This window comes from Cheilinus undulatus, linkage group 2 (assembly GCF_018320785.1).
Source record: "Cheilinus undulatus linkage group 2, ASM1832078v1, whole genome shotgun sequence".
Lineage (NCBI taxonomy): Eukaryota > Metazoa > Chordata > Actinopteri > Labriformes > Labridae > Cheilinus > Cheilinus undulatus.
The window spans coordinates 18,674,369-18,691,705 of NC_054866.1; the positions used below are offsets into that span (position 1 = coordinate 18,674,369).

General features: G+C 39.3%; 1 protein-coding gene across 3 annotated transcripts in view; it reads left to right on the top strand.

Moving 5' to 3' along the window:
• sorl1 (sortilin-related receptor, L(DLR class) A repeats containing) overlaps positions 1-17,337 on the top strand; it is a 132,146-nt gene that overhangs the window by 43,856 nt on the left and 70,953 nt on the right. For all 3 annotated transcript variants that reach the window (XM_041800923.1, XM_041800932.1, XM_041800942.1), the window contains one exon: positions 1,228-1,408. In XM_041800923.1, coding sequence (XP_041656857.1) covers positions 1,228-1,408 — 181 coding nt within the window. The remainder of the gene's footprint in view (positions 1-1,227; positions 1,409-17,337) is intronic.

The following is a 17,337-nucleotide window of genomic DNA, read 5'->3' on the forward strand; positions in this document are numbered from 1 at the left end:
AAATTTTCAGAAGTGCATGTGTAAAAAGGGCTTCTGACACACAGGACATAACATTAGGCACTGATCTCAAATTTACAATGGTTTTAAGCAGTAATGTTACTACTATAGGTTAGTTCTTGGTGCATGAATATTTAATTGGGCTGGAATGGTTCACCCCAGTATTTTTACTTTTGTTGTCGATGAAAGTGAGATTTGTTTAAAGTTTTAGTGGCTCTTGGTTGTTTTTCCTCCTTTGATGGGTATTTTCCTTATAAAACATTGCATTTCAAATCAAACACAACCAGAAGTAAAAAAACAAGACACTGCCAGTAAAGGGGGAGGACGGGTGTTTAGGAAGCGTTTAGAGCGTGCAAAGATGAATTCAAAGGAAGGGACGGAGACTGACTGCCAATGGCCTTCTGTGCACTCTCAGCCCAGACAGCGTCCATCAGTTAAACAGGAACCTTTGAAAGAATGCCACAGAGCCGAGCTGAGCTGAGACACACTGCTCCCTCTGTTCAGCTCTCTAGACTCTACAGGAAAACACACTGATTTAGAAGGCAGACGATAAGACGCAGTGAACCTTCTCCATTCATTCAGCCTGACTCTCCATGCCACTGTGTCAGAGCAGCGCTGTGATACACTCGAAGCCACAAATAGTTTGACCACACTGTTTTTAACATTCACACACACATGAATATTTAAAGCTAGGACATGCTGATGGGCTGTTTTATGTGCTGACATTTATTACAATGAAATATTGCCATTTTATACAGCATAAAATGTCAAATAAGGATGCTCTACTGTTTAAACAGCTCAGTGAAAGCAAGGTCAATTCAGGTATTTTAAATTAGTTTGCAGATTAAATGTTACTTACCATTAAATAAAAGTGCAGCGATTCAAAATAAAAATGACGTTGCTATAAAGCTTAAGATAATTTTTGAATAAGAGATGTTAAAAGAGGAGAGAGGACATTTTTTCCTCTTTGATGCTGAAAGTAGGTCTAAGTGGTCTGGTAGGATGGAGCTTTAAAATTTTTATGTGTGCTTACTTGTACTCCATTAAGAAAACCACTAAAATGCCGTGCAAAGATGAAGGGAAGGACTCACCAGAAATATGCAAGAAAACAAAGATGTTTTGGCACCTATAAACTCTACTCTTTCAAGAGGGGATGGCTAAAAGCTAAATGGTTCATGTGTCTTTTTGGTCTTTCTTCACCTTTTCTCTTTCTCTTCTCCTGTCTCTTAGGGGTGTGGAGCCCTATGACCCCCCCACCACCGTGCTGGTTCAGAGACACGAGCCTCAGGGTGTCTCCACCATTCTCAGCAGCACTGACTTCTTCCAGAGTGAACTGAACCGCCGGGTGATCCTGGAGCAGGTGGACAGCTTCCAGCTCAGAGAGAAGTACATGTTTGCCACCACCACACGGGTAAGAGAGCAGTGGCTCATCAGTGCAAACTTTGAACATTGTGTGCATATAACTTTGTTTTGATTTAACTTTTTTTTTAAAAAGCTGAAGAGAGACAGGAAAGGTTGGGTGGAAAGAGGGGGATGACATGCAGTCAAGGGCTGAGGTCAGACCCATGTCCACTGTGACGAGAACTATAATCTCTGTATGTGAGGTGCAAAACTAATACAGCTCAATCCTGCATCCTAGATGTTATTATCATCATTTTTTTAACTTTTACTATTTTGAAGGAAGCTTAATGTGTGTAGCAAAGAGCACAACCTGAAGTGGACAGTTAAGTTTTCGTATCAAATCATGATATCGTATTGCGTTGTTTCATTATATCGTATCATATTGTCCTATCAAATTATTGTGTCATTATATGGTACCGTTTCAAATTGTATCTTATCATTTTATCGTATTCTATCGTATCATGTTGTATAGAATCATCGTTTTGTATTGTACAACACCTTACAGTACTGTACTGTATTGTATCCTATCCCCTCTTGTCCTATCCTATCCTTTAAAACCTCCCTTGTTTAATTTCTTACTGTGTGAAGAGTAAACAAACAAGGCACAGGATAGTAACTGGTTCTTTTGAAATGTGACTTTGAAGAAATGGCAGAGTGAAAGTTTTCTGTAGTTTCTTCTCAACTGCATGAATATCATCCCCCTTATAAGCAGAAGAAGAGTAACAGGCAAGTCAACCCAGAAGTGCAGTGCTGAAACAGATATTTACTGTTGCATGTGCACTAACATACAATACAAATGCTGCCATTGTTTAATAGCAGAGTTAAGCGATCTAGTGATTAGCCAGTTTCTACCTCAGCATGATGTGCCGAGTCTAACAGACGCTGGATCAATATTTAGCTGATGGTCACATGAATCTCTGTGTGTTTGTCACTTTTAGTCTGGAGTGTTTGTGCAGAGCAAGCCTCAATCAGGCAGCAGACAAACAGACAGCTGAGCAGATGGAGTGGATAGTTTGGATCCAGTCTCCTCTGTTGTTTCACAGGCTGCCACTGACAGATTTTGCTTTTCTTCATGTTGACTTCAGTATGGGCTGACGACAGCCTTTGCTTCAGAAACAGCTGATTGTAAACAGAGGTCAGCTGGGAAGGATTTGTCTCTGATAATGAAATCAGATGGTTCATGACACCAAAATAATGCATGTGGCTTTACATTTAATCAGTATCGAGATTTATGTATTTAACGTGTTTTCTGTACTGCCGGAATAGTGGCTGTTGTGAGGCATTCGAGTACTATGGGAAATTTGACATTTATCTGATCTGGTTCTGTGTCTGTGTTATTTTTCTCTGTTTTGTTTGCCCATCCCTGTAGTTGAAGTTGGCTAGGACCCAAGGCTGGTAATTGCCTCTATAAAGACAGTTCACTGCAAGCAGCAGGGGAAGAAAGTCTGGAACAAACACTAGGATTTATGCTGAATTCATCTAGCCTCAGTTTCTTACTTTCATAGTTTGTTCGGCTTCCTTTTTATTGTTATTGTGTTTTCATGCTTCCTCAGTACACTTGTAAATAAATGTCCTCAGATGGGACCTTGGACATAAATCTATGAGTCTGCCTCCTACACTATAAACCATCAGACTATATTAGGTCACAGAGCTACTGAGATAAAAACCAGCATCAATATTAAACCAGCATCTAAACTTTATTTCTCCGAATGTCGGACCAAAATATTATTCCTGGGCTTTTGCAGACAGTGCACACCTGAGGAACAGCAGTTTTATGCACTTTTGCATTGACTTAATTTTCAACAACCTGGTGCCACTTTGGCTATCACTGTAACACCCATTTACCTGCCCTACTTTAACTTGACATTAAATATGTCTGCTGCCTGAAAAATAATACAATATTATAAAATATTATTATGACCTAAATCTATGCATTATATGGGGCATAATTAGAAATTATGCAGTTTGTGTAATTCATGGGCATTAAGAAAGATTTTGACAGCTAAGCATTGGTCAGTTTGTTATTAAAAAACACTGTACAGCAACTCCAAATTGTCTCATATTGCAGAGAACACAATAGTTAATAACCTCATATTCACCAGATAATGAGCTAGCCACCAGCTATGGTTCATTTCTTTGCTTACTTAGTGTCTGCTGATCCATCCTCCTACCCTCTCCAAAAGATATGGTCACATCTCGATTCTGAAAACCAACATGGTGAATTTCTGAACGCTAGATATCAGCTCCAAAAATACTGTCCACAAACAAGAGGCTGACAGAATGAGATACAACCTTAATTTATACAGTCTATGATGACTGCTGTGATTTAGTGGCTTCTTGCCTACAATGTACATGTGCCAATCAGGATTTTTTTGTCCATCCTTACTTCCATTATAGATATCTTTCTCATAACTGTTTTCAGTGCAGTACTTTTTGCATTAATAAGAATGATGCTAGTATATTTGCTAATGATCTATCTGTGGGCTCCTTAATTATGTTGTCATCAGTGCAGATGCATTTGGTGTAATTTGGTGTATACACAGCACACAGGAGCTGTTTAATACTGGGCTAATGAAGTCAGAGCAGTATAGAGCAGCCAGTAAATACCACTGGCTAATGTGGTTAAAACTAATGAGAAAATCCTCATTTAACAATTACTTATGTGGTCTCATAAAAACACAGGGTTTAACCTCAAAGTGTTTAGAAGCAAACAACTGCTCAGTGTGGTTTTCAAAGCCACTAAGAATTAAAAATACTGTCTTAGGTACAAAGTATATAAGTTTGAGGCAGAAATGATGAGCCTCTTTTGAAATAAAATGCTGAAGCCTACCACTGTCATTGACCTGCAGCCACATATTGGTCACAGTTCCTCACTTACAGTTTAAAGTAGTTTAAATCAGTGGTTCCCAACCTTTTTTCCTTGGACCCCCCCCCCCAGGACCCACAGAACGTCAATTTGATATTTTTATTGGCAAAACCCCAACATAATAGGCATTCACACACATGTTCTTACTAAAAGATCTATGTATAAACAATCAAATATTACAACAATGTTGTCGTGCAACAGTAAAAAAATTAATGCAAAAAAAAAAGAACAGCAGTAAACTAAAATTCTCAAGTTTATAAGGTAAATTTACACGGTCATAGATTTTTGACAGAAACTTCCAATGTTTGATTTTCTGTTGTTAAAGTAAATGACTTTTTTCCAACTCAGAATTTAAGGTTTGTTTTTCTTATAATTACAACTACAACTTTTTAAATTATGAAAAAATTGTGACAATTTTCTAAAAAAAATTACAGATCCTCTTATTTTTTTTAATCTTTTAGGTTGGGGCCAATTCACTATCCTACATTATGTTTCTAGTCTGGTTTTTATAAAGATAAATGCAAATCTCATTATGACAACATCAGAGCAGACAGGGCTCTGTGCCCCCCCGAGATCTTTGGCAGAAAGATTTGCCTTCAAGGTGAAATGGTTGGGAATCACTATACTGGTTGATGCCTCTCTCATGCATGTAGATGATGCTAACACCAGATATAAAAAAAGTCACTAAATATACTTGGGTGGCTCTAATGGGAGTGTTTAGTCAATGATTTTCTTATGCTTTAATCAAAGATATTAGCATGCCTTTTTTTTGTCCCTCCTTTCCTCCTGTCCTATTCATCTCTGTCTGAAATAAAGCTAATGCCCCAAACACTTATCTACTGTCTCATCATAAGCATATGCGGTTTTTAAGATCTAAGTAGAATAGAAAGAACTCTGGTGCTGAAACACATCTATCCAAAAATTTATTCAGATTGAGAACAAAACCCTCTCAAATTAGTCCTGTGACCTAAAACTGGTCCGTCAGGGGCTCTCTGCTATGAAAAAGACAGAAAGGCTTTGGGAGCAGCAGGGCATTTGATCCTGCCAACACTTGGCCGATTTGTTTGGTGTTTCCTCAGAGATAGTCATTTGTTGAACAATTCATCAGTGCTGCTGCCTCTGATGAAAGAAGCTGGAAGGGAAAACTAAACATCAGTAATATCCAGATAAAGTCAGAGTTTAATGTTGGCTGAACATATCAGAGCCTGAAACACAGACAGATGAGAGATGAAGAGTCCCAGCAAACTGCTGTCTTATACTACTGCCCTGTTGATGTGTGTTCACTGGCATGAAAGCCGTTCAGCCCAAGCCTCTGGTGCTGGAAAATGAAGCCAGTGCAGAAGTGCAGTTCATTGTGCCTAATTCAGGCTGGCTGCATAAGCTGAAGAATCCCCTTTTCACTGCTGCTCTCTCCTTTTCTCCTGGCAGCTAAAATATCTGTAGTATCTGAAAGTATCTGGTTTTGTTATGGCTACAATTTGTAGAATTTTTGCACTGAACTGTCTATATTAATTTAAAAATTAAGGATGGGCAAAATTTGATTTTTTGATATCTGATATGCCATTATTTCCAAACCCCTTTTAGCCAATACTGATAAAAACATGCCTTTTTGATGGCTCCATGGCTTAATTCTTGAATTGAGGGCTCATTTTGATAAAAGGTGTGTTTTCTAGATAGTGAACACACTTGGTTTCATATATGAGTTTACATTATTAGGGAGAAAAGCAGTTAAAAGTGCCCCCCTGGTTTGGGATGCAAGTGAGCCCAGAATGCTTTTTGAATAGCTTGTGAACCAGGAGGCCACTTTTAACAGCTTTTCTCCCTCATTATGTAAATTTTCAATTATGTCAATTTCAGTTCAGTTCTTTAGAAAAACACTACAGAGTGCTATCTTTGTTGAACAGAGTCCTCAATTCCAAACAGAGTTTAAATAGTGTTGGTTTAATACTATCAATCATTGAAATATGGATAGAATCAGAAACACCTGGAAATGTAATACCTAGCATTTCTTTTAAAACATCCACACACATGCACAGGTTTCCTTTGCATGTAGTTGTTGCGACTGACCTGCTGCTGACCTCCCCGTCTGAGATCTGACTCTGACCTCTGGAGCTGATGAGACCAGCCACACACCCATCCAGCCCTGAGCTCAGGGATCAGCTTGTGCAGAAATGTGTGGACTGAGCTGTCATAAAACATCAACTCTGTTTCCACTAGCACAGTTCTCTCTACATTCTGCCGTGTTCATCAACTTTAATAGAGAATGGTTCTTCTGGTATAGTCCCAGTTACTCTCTAGTCCTCTGTCTTTGCACTCGCACTAATAGGATTAGAATAATGGAATATCACTTTGGCTTTTGGCAGCACCAAGCTGCTTAAGCTAATTAAAGAGCCAGAAACGGAGAGTTTTATCTAACAATAGGGATCCTGAGGAAAAGGGTGTTAATCAGACCTTTAACAGCCCAGCCTTTCTCCCACAGAGGAGACCCGGGAAAGATAACTGGCTTAGAAGATGTAATGGGGGTGTCGATAAGATCCATCACTTCTCTTTATAGTTTTCTGTTACCCATATTCCATCTCATTTAGATCGCAGATTCTCTGCAGAGAATGCCTGAGACAGACAGAAAAGAAGCGGATGCTGGGACTAGAGGAGGAATGACTCCTTACGTCACTGTGTAGCTTACTGTGAAGTGGCTGCTGAAGATTTGTTTTAGTTGCAGTTTCTTAAACAATCAGTTTAGTACCTCAGACAGTGAAAAATTCCTGGCATAGTCCTCTTCTGTGTTTTGGTATTTCACAGGAAATTCCCAAAAGATGTAAAGTTTTGTTAAGTGCTTCATGAAAATTGATCTACCTGCTTTTCTGTGGCTGCTCATAGAGAAAGTAAAAGTGTTATTGATTACTGGAAAAGCTTTCAGTTTCATTTTGAGAGCGTCAAGAGGATGTCTTTGGAGCAAGGAATGAAAAGAGATAGTAAAATGTAGAGATGCTCCAGCTGATCAGGAACTGATCTCTATCTACAGATTTTTATTAAAAATGTGTGATTGATAGATTGAAATTAGTGCTGATATAACAACTAATTTATTTAAAGCATAAGCACCAAAAGCAATGAAATGGGGTTTATACTCTGACGTCTGCAGCTACAGTACCAGAATTTCGGTTCTACCAAGCGGCAACCTCTGGTCCTGAAAAATGAAGCCAATGCGAAAGTGCAAAAAATTGCTATACCGCTAGTGTCCACTTGAGGCTGGGTGCAGGAACACCGGAAGTCCCATCTGGACACATGTTAAACAGCCGGTTTTGACACTAGAAATAAACTGGTTTACAGCCTGGTTCAAAACATCAAACATGTCTGATTAGCTGGTGTCTTATTGTGCTCCCATTGTATGAGGGGTGAATTTTTTTTTACCACGATCGTTTGGATTATATTTAGGATGAAAGCTGATAGCCGCGTTTCATTTGATTGACAGATAGCTCGGCAGGCAGAGGCTCCGTTCCTGTCAACCAGAATGCTAGCTAGCAGGCTGACAGGAAGTCGCGCTTGGTGGGCGGGCCGTTAGGTTGATCCAAAATTCGGTTGAGACTGTGATTTCAATATGGAAGCCTCCATGGATTGGCTTCAGGAGCTGTTTGAGTCCGCCTATTGTAAGCAGGCGACTGACGTCACATGGGGCTTGTCCAATTCTTTCTACAGTCTATGGGTTCTACTCATTGGTCAAATAATGCTCTGGATTATTCATTATAGATATATATTCTCCATGACTGTTCATAGCGTTAACACAGCAATCTGTTCACAAAACCTGATCTGAGCCCTATTTTTACCTGACCTGGGGATCAGTGTACACAGTCCGGGGGCTGTTTACAGAGCTGCAAACCCTTGCCTGCTGAGTGAAAACTTGACTTTAAACCCATGCATGAGCCCTACAGTCATTCTTCTGCATGTCTACTTTATCTGAACCCCCTGATGTCCCTGCACACATGATGTACTGGGGCATCTCCGTGCGTATTTTAGTGCTGCGTCAAGACTAAACATGCTGACCTCTCATATCATAGGACAGCCTGTGTCCAGATTAGGATGAACTGTTCAGTTTTAGAGTATTTTTTTTATCGTTATGAGAGGAGTTTTTTTTTTTTTTTTTTAAGATTTATTTTTGGCCTTTTTGCCTTTATTTGATAGTACAGGACAGGGGATAGAGTCGGAAACAGGGGAGAGAGCGGGGAGAGACATGCAGGAAATAGTGCCACGGGCCGGACTCGAACCCGGGTTGCCTGCGTATATGGCATGTGCCTTAACCACTCGACTACCGGCACGCCATGAGAGGAGTTTTTGACAATTTTTTACTTTTGACAAGACTTGGAGTTAAATATGACACACGATTCATAAACCATGTCCTGTTTAAACAAAAGTGATCAAGACTACAATTTCACTTCTGGTTGACATAAAACTAAATCGTACGTAAATAAAATGAGTTGATATTATTTTGGCATTACAGATTGTAATAATGAGGGATTAAATCAGTCGGGAGATTGAACTGAGTCGCTTACCAAAGCGAGACACGATGTTTGCGTTTGTGGCTGACCGACAAGGGAAAACATTTGTCATCCTGAGCACAGCTGTTTTAATCCCACTAAGGGGAAGTTTGGTTTTACAAGGCAAAAACCTCTGGATTTCTTTGTAGACTTATTTAAACTCCTATCCATATCTCTGACCCTTCCTGTCACATCAGTGATCTGTGATCGCAGGTCCTCACGTCTGCGTTGTTTAAAGAATGAGTTGAGAAACAGCAGTGGAGACTCTTAGACAAGCACCCTGGTACTGCTGGCAATACTGACAGAACTGACAGAACCCGAGACCTGGACCAAGCAAAACTCATTGATGCCTTCACCCTCAACCATAACAACCGGAAGATTGTTTTATTATGAAGACATGTAAAGAGTGTGTTTTTCCGGCTGCATTGTGTTGATTAAATGCATTTGGGGATTAAGGTACCTGTTTTGAATTCCTGTTCTTATCTCTTAATGCTTATTCATATTATGGATATAATATGATTTGAGCCTTTTGTTGCTTTAAAGCTGCAGAGTTGTTAAGTGGCAGCAGAAACTGGTGGATTTTTGTGACTGAGGCTGGAGTGTGCATGCGTAAAAGGCGGGGGCCGCACTAACGCTATGCTTTGATGTCAAATGGGGGGCCAAACAATATCTATATCCAATTGTGGCCCACAGGCCACAAGATTGAGACCCCTGGCTTATATAGAAGTAACCTGAGGTTTAAACTAGGGATGCACGATAGTTATCGGTACGATAAATTATCCACTGATATTGCATTTTACACAGTTCTATCATACCGGTAATAAAATATTAACCAATAAAATCCACCGAACTACACATTCTGAAACAGTTGGTGGACCAGCATTAAGCCCAGAGTAGAAGAAGAAGCCTCAGTGAGAGGCTACAGCACATCTCAAAACACAGCATCACATGTGGACTTATCCTGTGTTTTAGAGGAGGATTACTCCACAGTGTTTATAAAACACACCCCGCAAAGATACTGAAGAGTGGAAACAAGTCCTCAAGTTATTAGTCCTATTAGTCAAGAATCGTCATCCTAACGGTGGACTGTTAATGTGAAGTGGCAGCAGCCGCTAGCTTTAGCCACTAGCATCAGGACCAAGCCAAAGGCTAGTACCAGACAGAATGCTGATTCAGCAGGAACTGGGAGCTGCGGGTTAAAATAAGTCTCAGCCTCCTGATCCACTGCTTCTTGCTAGACATATCCCTGCCTGCTCTGTTTGACGTGGTTTCTGATTGACAGCATGAAAATCACAAGTTTAACCACAGACAAAACCATAATTTTGGTTTAACAATGTACTTAACATTTTTTTAACCCATGTCTAATATGACTTACGTTATTGCATGTTGAATCTTTTATAAATGACTGCATTTCTCTTGTTCTGACTTGTACAGTAAAAATAACCCAATGGTCCATTTATTAAGCATAACAACTTGTTATCTTTTCTGTGTTTTATCTGTAGAGAAGTTTGCAGCAGGCTTAATTTTAATTGAAAAAACGACTTATTATTAAACTACCTGTATTTTAATAATAACATCTTATTTGAGGTTGCATAGAGGATTTGACTGCTTGTCAAGATATTTAAAGTTATTTCATGGGAAAAAGGGAAAAAAATCTTTAAAGCCAAAGTATATCAGTTGAGTTTTGTATGTTGTACTTTGGTACACAAATGTACAATTACAAGTAAAAAAAGAATTAATAACAGTTGAAAAGTCAGAAATGTCCTTTGTTTATTTATGTAAACATGAGTGATTTTATTAAGATTAAGTTATAAATGTCTTTGCTCACTACATATTGACCTTGCTTACCCCAAGATGTGCATGAATACATGAAATAACTTTTTTCATAATCAACAATTAAAAAAACAACGGTTCTTATCAGCTATCAGGAGTAAGAAATGATCAGTTATCATATCGGTTCGAAAAATGATTATAGTTCCTTGCTAGTTTAAACTACTGGTTTGGAAACATCAGAAGAGATGGATTTGTGTTTGTCTGACATTTCTTCTCCTGCTCTCAGTGAAGGCAGCATGCAGTAATGTGCTTGCACTTGTGGAGAAGGAGAGAGGATGAAGAAGAGGACATCATGTTGACCTGAGTCCCCTTTTCGGTCTGATATTAATTTCTGTGAGCCAAGCTGTGTGCTGGCAGAGAAACACTGTAATTAAAAAGGGTCACTTTCTCTGTACGGTGCAGAAGTGCTCACACACTTCTATGTCAATGTGTGTTCATGGCTGACTCTAGTTAGGGTGGAGGATGTGTTTTGCCATCATCCCTGATAGAAAAGATGATAATGATACTATATCCATTATTTTCTTTTGATCCATGAGCCAAATAATACAAAACTGCAGTTCACTGAAATTACTGAAAAATAAAAGAATGGAGATGATGGTTACCTTGTAAATATTTATTGAATTTAAAGCATCAGGCAGATTTGCATCAGTTTACTTTGATGTTTTATCTTCAAAGTCCAGTGGACTCATCAGAAGTCATCATACTTTTCATGAATCTCAATGTACTTCTTTAAACAGACATGAAAAGATTAGACACTGAATTCAGCAGCAGAGTTGGAAAGTCTAAGAGCGATGAACATTTCATGAAATTGTGGCTTAAGCAGATGTTAGGTTTAGCATTATTTCAGAATAAAACCATGCATTTGACACTGGAGGAACACATCTCCGATTTTATTGCAGAGTAAATCTGTTCTGCTTTGCTGTAGCAGGAAATGTAGTAAACTGTTTTAGCTTTTTTAAGATCGCCATGTGCATGCTAGAGACTGACACACAAGAATCATCTACTTATGACCTGACATCCTCTTGAGCAGAGATCTGAAAGAAAAGCTGTGTTGCTTTTATGCTGTACTAAAGCCCATTTGAATATTAGCATTGCCTGAGGTGAATACATGCAGCCATTGGGTCATGAATATGGAAGAGATGATCCCTGAGACACAGGCTTGGACAGAGCAGACCGGGAGTCTCTCTGCATAAACAGTGAAGCACATAAAGGTCTGAGAGGGTTGAGCTGTCCAGCAGAAGGCACTCTGGCCCCTGAGGATTTCACCTGTGGCATTTCCAGCTTGTTTTAGCATCAGTGCAGGTACTTTTGGTTGGATTAAAATGTCAGCCTTTTAAAAAAAAACATTAAAAAAGCAGCAACAGTCAACATGCACTATTCCTCTGGGCCAGTCATTAACAAATGTCACCTTGCAGCTGTTTACTGTGTGGGCGTACGTACAGCTCCGACTGTGCAGGCTTGTTGGTTTGGAGGAAATATTAAGGCTCATATAAATCTGGAAAACATATGCATGTGTTCAGCTGAAATGCCAAATAGCGTGGGAGAGATACTGGCATTAGTTTTCTTAAGCGGCTGGTATTTTAACATGACTTTAGGTGTTGCTATAACTTGCAGGAGGATTGAGTGTTACACAGTATTTGTTTACATCAGAAAAAACCCACAGAGAAACTTGATGTGTGAGCCATTTGTGTGCCTGCAACTCCTTTTAAGAGTTAGGGATGTCCTGATCACAGTTTTTGTTCACTATGCTGATCTATGAGAGACCAATATCTTAACTGATCATATTTAGTGTTTTGATATAGCAGCTGGTTTCATAGTTGCCAGTTTGCTTAGCTTTGTGGTGTGCTTGGAGCTGGGGAAGGTGCTGCATTTCAGTATTTACAATGCCGATGTGCTTGATACTTATGGGCTGGAATTTCAATCAGCCCTTATAATTACACTAGACCTCACACAGTCAAACAGTGCCTCTCCCAGCTGCACAATTAAAGAAAATCTGCCAATACTGATCACCTTCTAGTCAACTGGGCCATCTCTGGTAAAATAACTATTTTTTTTCTCTTCAGTGGATAACGTGGCTTTGATGGAGGATGTAAGCGCTGTTCCTGATGCATTTCAAACATCGTGCTCTCAAAAAAAATGTTTATCTCTGCAAAAATATTCCAACAGTGCCCTGAAACTCTTATATTTGCAGTTTTATGCTGTTAGTGGCAACAACATGCTGCTGTTTGATGCAATTTGATCTCAGTAATTGCACCCAAGCAATACTTTGCTGTAGTGTCAATCTCTGTTGATGATACTGGCCGAGCCAAACTACACAGGTTGGAGACAAATATGTTAAAGCAGGGTTTGAAAATACCTATTTTTTTCTCTAAGCTCCCTGTCCAGTGGGAAGTGGCTTTAGGTTGGACATTCAAGAAAAGGGGAAGAATGCCTGAAATACCACATGGATGACTTTATTCATTTCAGAGCATGATTATGTGATGTCAACAAGCCAGTATGTACAACAGCAACCATTTACTACAGTGGTTTTTCAGCAAACTTAATTACCTCTGCCAAGGAGGTTATGTGATCGTCAGGGTTTGTTAGTTAGTTTGTTAGTTAGATTGTTAGTTAGTTTGTTAGCAACATAACTCAAAAGGTTGTGGACGGATTTTGATGAAATTTTCAGGAAATGTCAGAAATGGCATAAGGAAGAACTGATTAGATTTTGGGAGTGATCCGGATCACCGTCTGGATCCAGGAATTTTTTAAAGGATTCTTCACTAATGGGAGATAGGGCTAATGGCGGAGGTCTGCGCTCTCCGAGTGCTTTTCTAGTTTATATTGTTTGCATTACCCTGTTACTTAACTTATTTGAGTGTTGATAGACATATATAGTGGGGCTAGAATTACTTTTCCCTGAAATGAACACAAACATAGTCTTGCTCTGTCTTATATGCAACTTCGAACTCCATAGATGGAAGTTTTTTCTTGGCAGTCGGAATAACCATTTATGTGTGCCAACTTTGGCAGAGTTAAAAAAAAAAAAACTGGGTTCATGATATGAAATGTGGTGGGCCAGAGATGCAGTGCAATGTTTAATATCAGCAGATATGAACATTTTTGTCAGCATTTACTGCTGAAATATCAGTTGAATATATATAGCAGCAGTAGAATCATGTATCCACCTTGAATACTGGCAAATGTATGGACTAGGGATGCACCGAAAATTCGGCCACCGAAAATTTTCGGCCGAAAATGGCCCAAAACCCGACGTGATGACGCAAGCAAAAACCGCGGCCAGCACGCGCTTGGATCAGTGGTTCTCAAATAGGGGTATGCGTACATGAAGGCACTCCAGGGGATACGTGAGATGTTAAAATACATGCCGGATATTTAAGAAAAATAGCGCCTTTCTTTGCATGTCAGGAGTGACATGATTTTGCGAGTATATTACATTCTAAAATCACATTCGTGCTACGAACATCAGCAGTGTGTTTTCTTTGTTCTCTAATAAACAGTGATATTTATTGAAGCAGAAGATAAAAGGAGGTTTGTCCCTCTCTGTCCTTCACTCCATGCGTAATGCAGCACTTTTACGCACAGCCAGGACGTCAGTGCCGTTTTGTTTCACGGTTTCATTCACTGTGCCAGCCAAGTTTGTAAGAGGAGGGAGTGACTTTTCATTCATTCTATGTCAAATATGATCAATAAGAGTCATAATATTGCACAGCTGAGGCTCGCTGTGAGAGGAGTGAACTCTCTCCACAGTGCACAGACTGGCTCACCTGTTTGTGTTCCAGACTGTTCAGAGGAGTCATTTAGCTGGTTGATCCAGAGCATTTATAAGTCGTTCGTCTGAGGTGAGAGGAGACTGTGTTGGTAAATATTTCACTAAAGTCCTGTTAGTTTAGAAACAGCTCCAGCTGTGTGAGTTTCACTCCAACGAGCGCACATGGTGGTGGTGGTGCCGATTTTTAAGGCAGACAGAGGAACAAATACGTCCTCCTCTCCAACACCACCTGATGTTTGATATCTCCTCATATCTGTCCGTTTCAGTGCTTGTGTTTTTGCCTCTTTTTTTTTTTTTTTTAATTTCCTAAAAAGGTTTTCTGATTTATTTTTTGTGAAGAAATGCTGATTTATAACTAAGGCTCAATTCAAACTAACAATAAAGTGAGCGTCTTCATTATTTTACTCCAGATTAGTTCACACCACCGTGTTCAGAGCTCCAACAGCAATTCCCTCCAGAGAGAGAGAAAGAGATAAAAGAGATAGTGAGAATAAAAAAAGCAGAGAAACAAGAAAAATCCATCAGGGAGTTAAACAGAGAGAGATCCGGAGGGAGAAGCTGGCAGGCAGGCGGCTTTAGAAAACTATAAATTGAACTTGAACAAGGATATAAAAATTCAGAGAGCTGAGCTGCACAGCCACTATTCATTCTGTGTCCTGAATTCATTTAATTTAAAGGTTAAATAAACAGAAAGCGTAAGAACATATGATTTATCAATGATCACAAACTAGCCCTGACATCTCTGGCCATTTGATAGCTAAGGATGAGAGTCAGAAGCATTTAATTATATCTGAATACAGCACTGAATCTGTTCATCATATTTGAATCCTGCTAAATCTCGTATGGAGTCTTAAAAGGTTTAGTTTTTACAGAAGAGGCAATCATTTTTTTTTAGATTTATTCTGTTGGTGCCTTTCAAACTTAAAGCAACATAATAAGACTAAAACAATGAAAAAGATTTTTTTCCCCAAGAGTAATGCAAAAATATTTAAACAATTCTGTCTATCTGTCTATAAATTATTGAATTGAAATTATTGGCTTACCTAAACATAAAGACTGCAGACTGATGAAGTTTGATTCTGTACAAATAATCTCTCTCTGTGGAGCAACAATTAACTTTAAACTTGCCAAATAAACATGTTACTTGTTATTTTGCTTCTTAAATGTTATCAACCATTTCTAATCAGTCATTTTATGGGAACTTAGAATTTAAGAAAAGCTCACTGTGTTAACACACACCTGTCGTAGTAACATGAACAGTTGATGGCATGTCTGTGCTGTTGGACTGTACATGTGGCTACAGCGTTAAGGAGCAACAGGACAAACTGCTGCTGATGGTGGGAATAAACTCCCTAAGATGCACCCCATATTACTGAGCATCTGCCTCGAGCATCATACTGGTGTATCTGTGACAGCAGACGCATCACCTGTAGCCTTTTAATGCAGGAGGCACACAGACTCTACAGTCCTCAGTTCTCTGACTGCTGATGGTGATATCAGATGGACTGCTACAGAACAGGCAAGGAAACAAGAAAACCTGCACCTTTTGAGGCCCTGTATAATGTCACTCTGGTGAATGATGTTATAAAGATAGGGGTCTTGTTAAATCATGAGTTAACAATGAATTCTGCTGTCTACCAGAAATCTGGAAGGCCAACATCCATCAGTTCATGCCCTCAAGTTCAAAGGCTCTTGAGATATGCAGCGGGACAAAAACCCGAAACATACCAGCAAGTCCACCTCTCAATGGCTCAAAAGGCAAGCTGGATTGTCTTAATGTTCAATGAGGCAAAGAATCAAACTTCTTACCAGGAAGGGTAATTCCCTAAGGAACAAAATGTCAGCTTTGGAAATGACCCATGAACTTCCAAAGGCAGGAAGTTACTAGCTCGGTGAATAAATAACTTCACTTCTGGTACAAAAGTGCTTAACTTCAAAAACAACAACAATAATCCATCAGAAACATGAGCAAAGGTACTCCAGTAGTAATCACTGTACAACAGACAATATCAAAAGTCATCTAAACATTCTGCTCAAGGGCATGACAGGGAAACTCAGCCCAAATTCCCCACATTATTTGAAACGGCAGTGGGCAGAGCCTAGCTCGATAGAGACATATTATCTGTGTCTGTAATATTTTCTTGGGAAGTTTTTGTACTGCTTTGTTGAACATATATATTGAGAATGGCATAAGGATGAATTTTGTGCTCCTTTTGTCAGGTTTTGCTACCACCTGTAGGAGGTCCTGGTATATTACAGAGCTAAGTTGACTGACCAACAGCTAAAAAAGCTTCTATAACAAAGACAAAATGATATCAGTTTCAGTTTACAGGTCGATCTCACTCATAGATGATCAGTATCAGAGGCAAAAAAAAAATGTAATCAGGGCACCCCTTGTTCTATTGATTTTTTTTTTTTTTTTTCCCATTTTGGGACAGAGCCAAACTTCACTGCTTTGACTATTTCAAGCTACAGCGATGAGTAACTTCCATGCTTAAACACTTGAGCTGGCTTTTAAAAATCCTGTTTATGTGTTAGTGTGTCTCATTGTGTGTGCAGGCCTGTGTGTGTCCCATGGAAGGATTTGTTTCCATCCTTGAGAGCGTGAGCATCTCTCCTCTCCAGCAGAGCATTTCAGCCTTTACCATTCTGTCTATTGATTTATCTAGCGTAGTGCCCACAATTGACTGTGTGCTGTGATGTGAAAGCAAAGCAGCTACAGCACTGAGACAAAGAGAGTGAGCAGAGAGAGGGACTAATGGAGGTAGAACAGAAAGATAAACCATATAGAGTAAAGAGAAAACAGACAGAAAACTTAGATTTATAAAGGTCTGTGGAACAAAATAATGTAAAATGTATGTAGACATGCTCAGATGTTGAAAAAGTTAGCTTGAGGAAGAATTCTTTGGTTTTGGAGTTTTGTTTCACTTCTTGCCTCA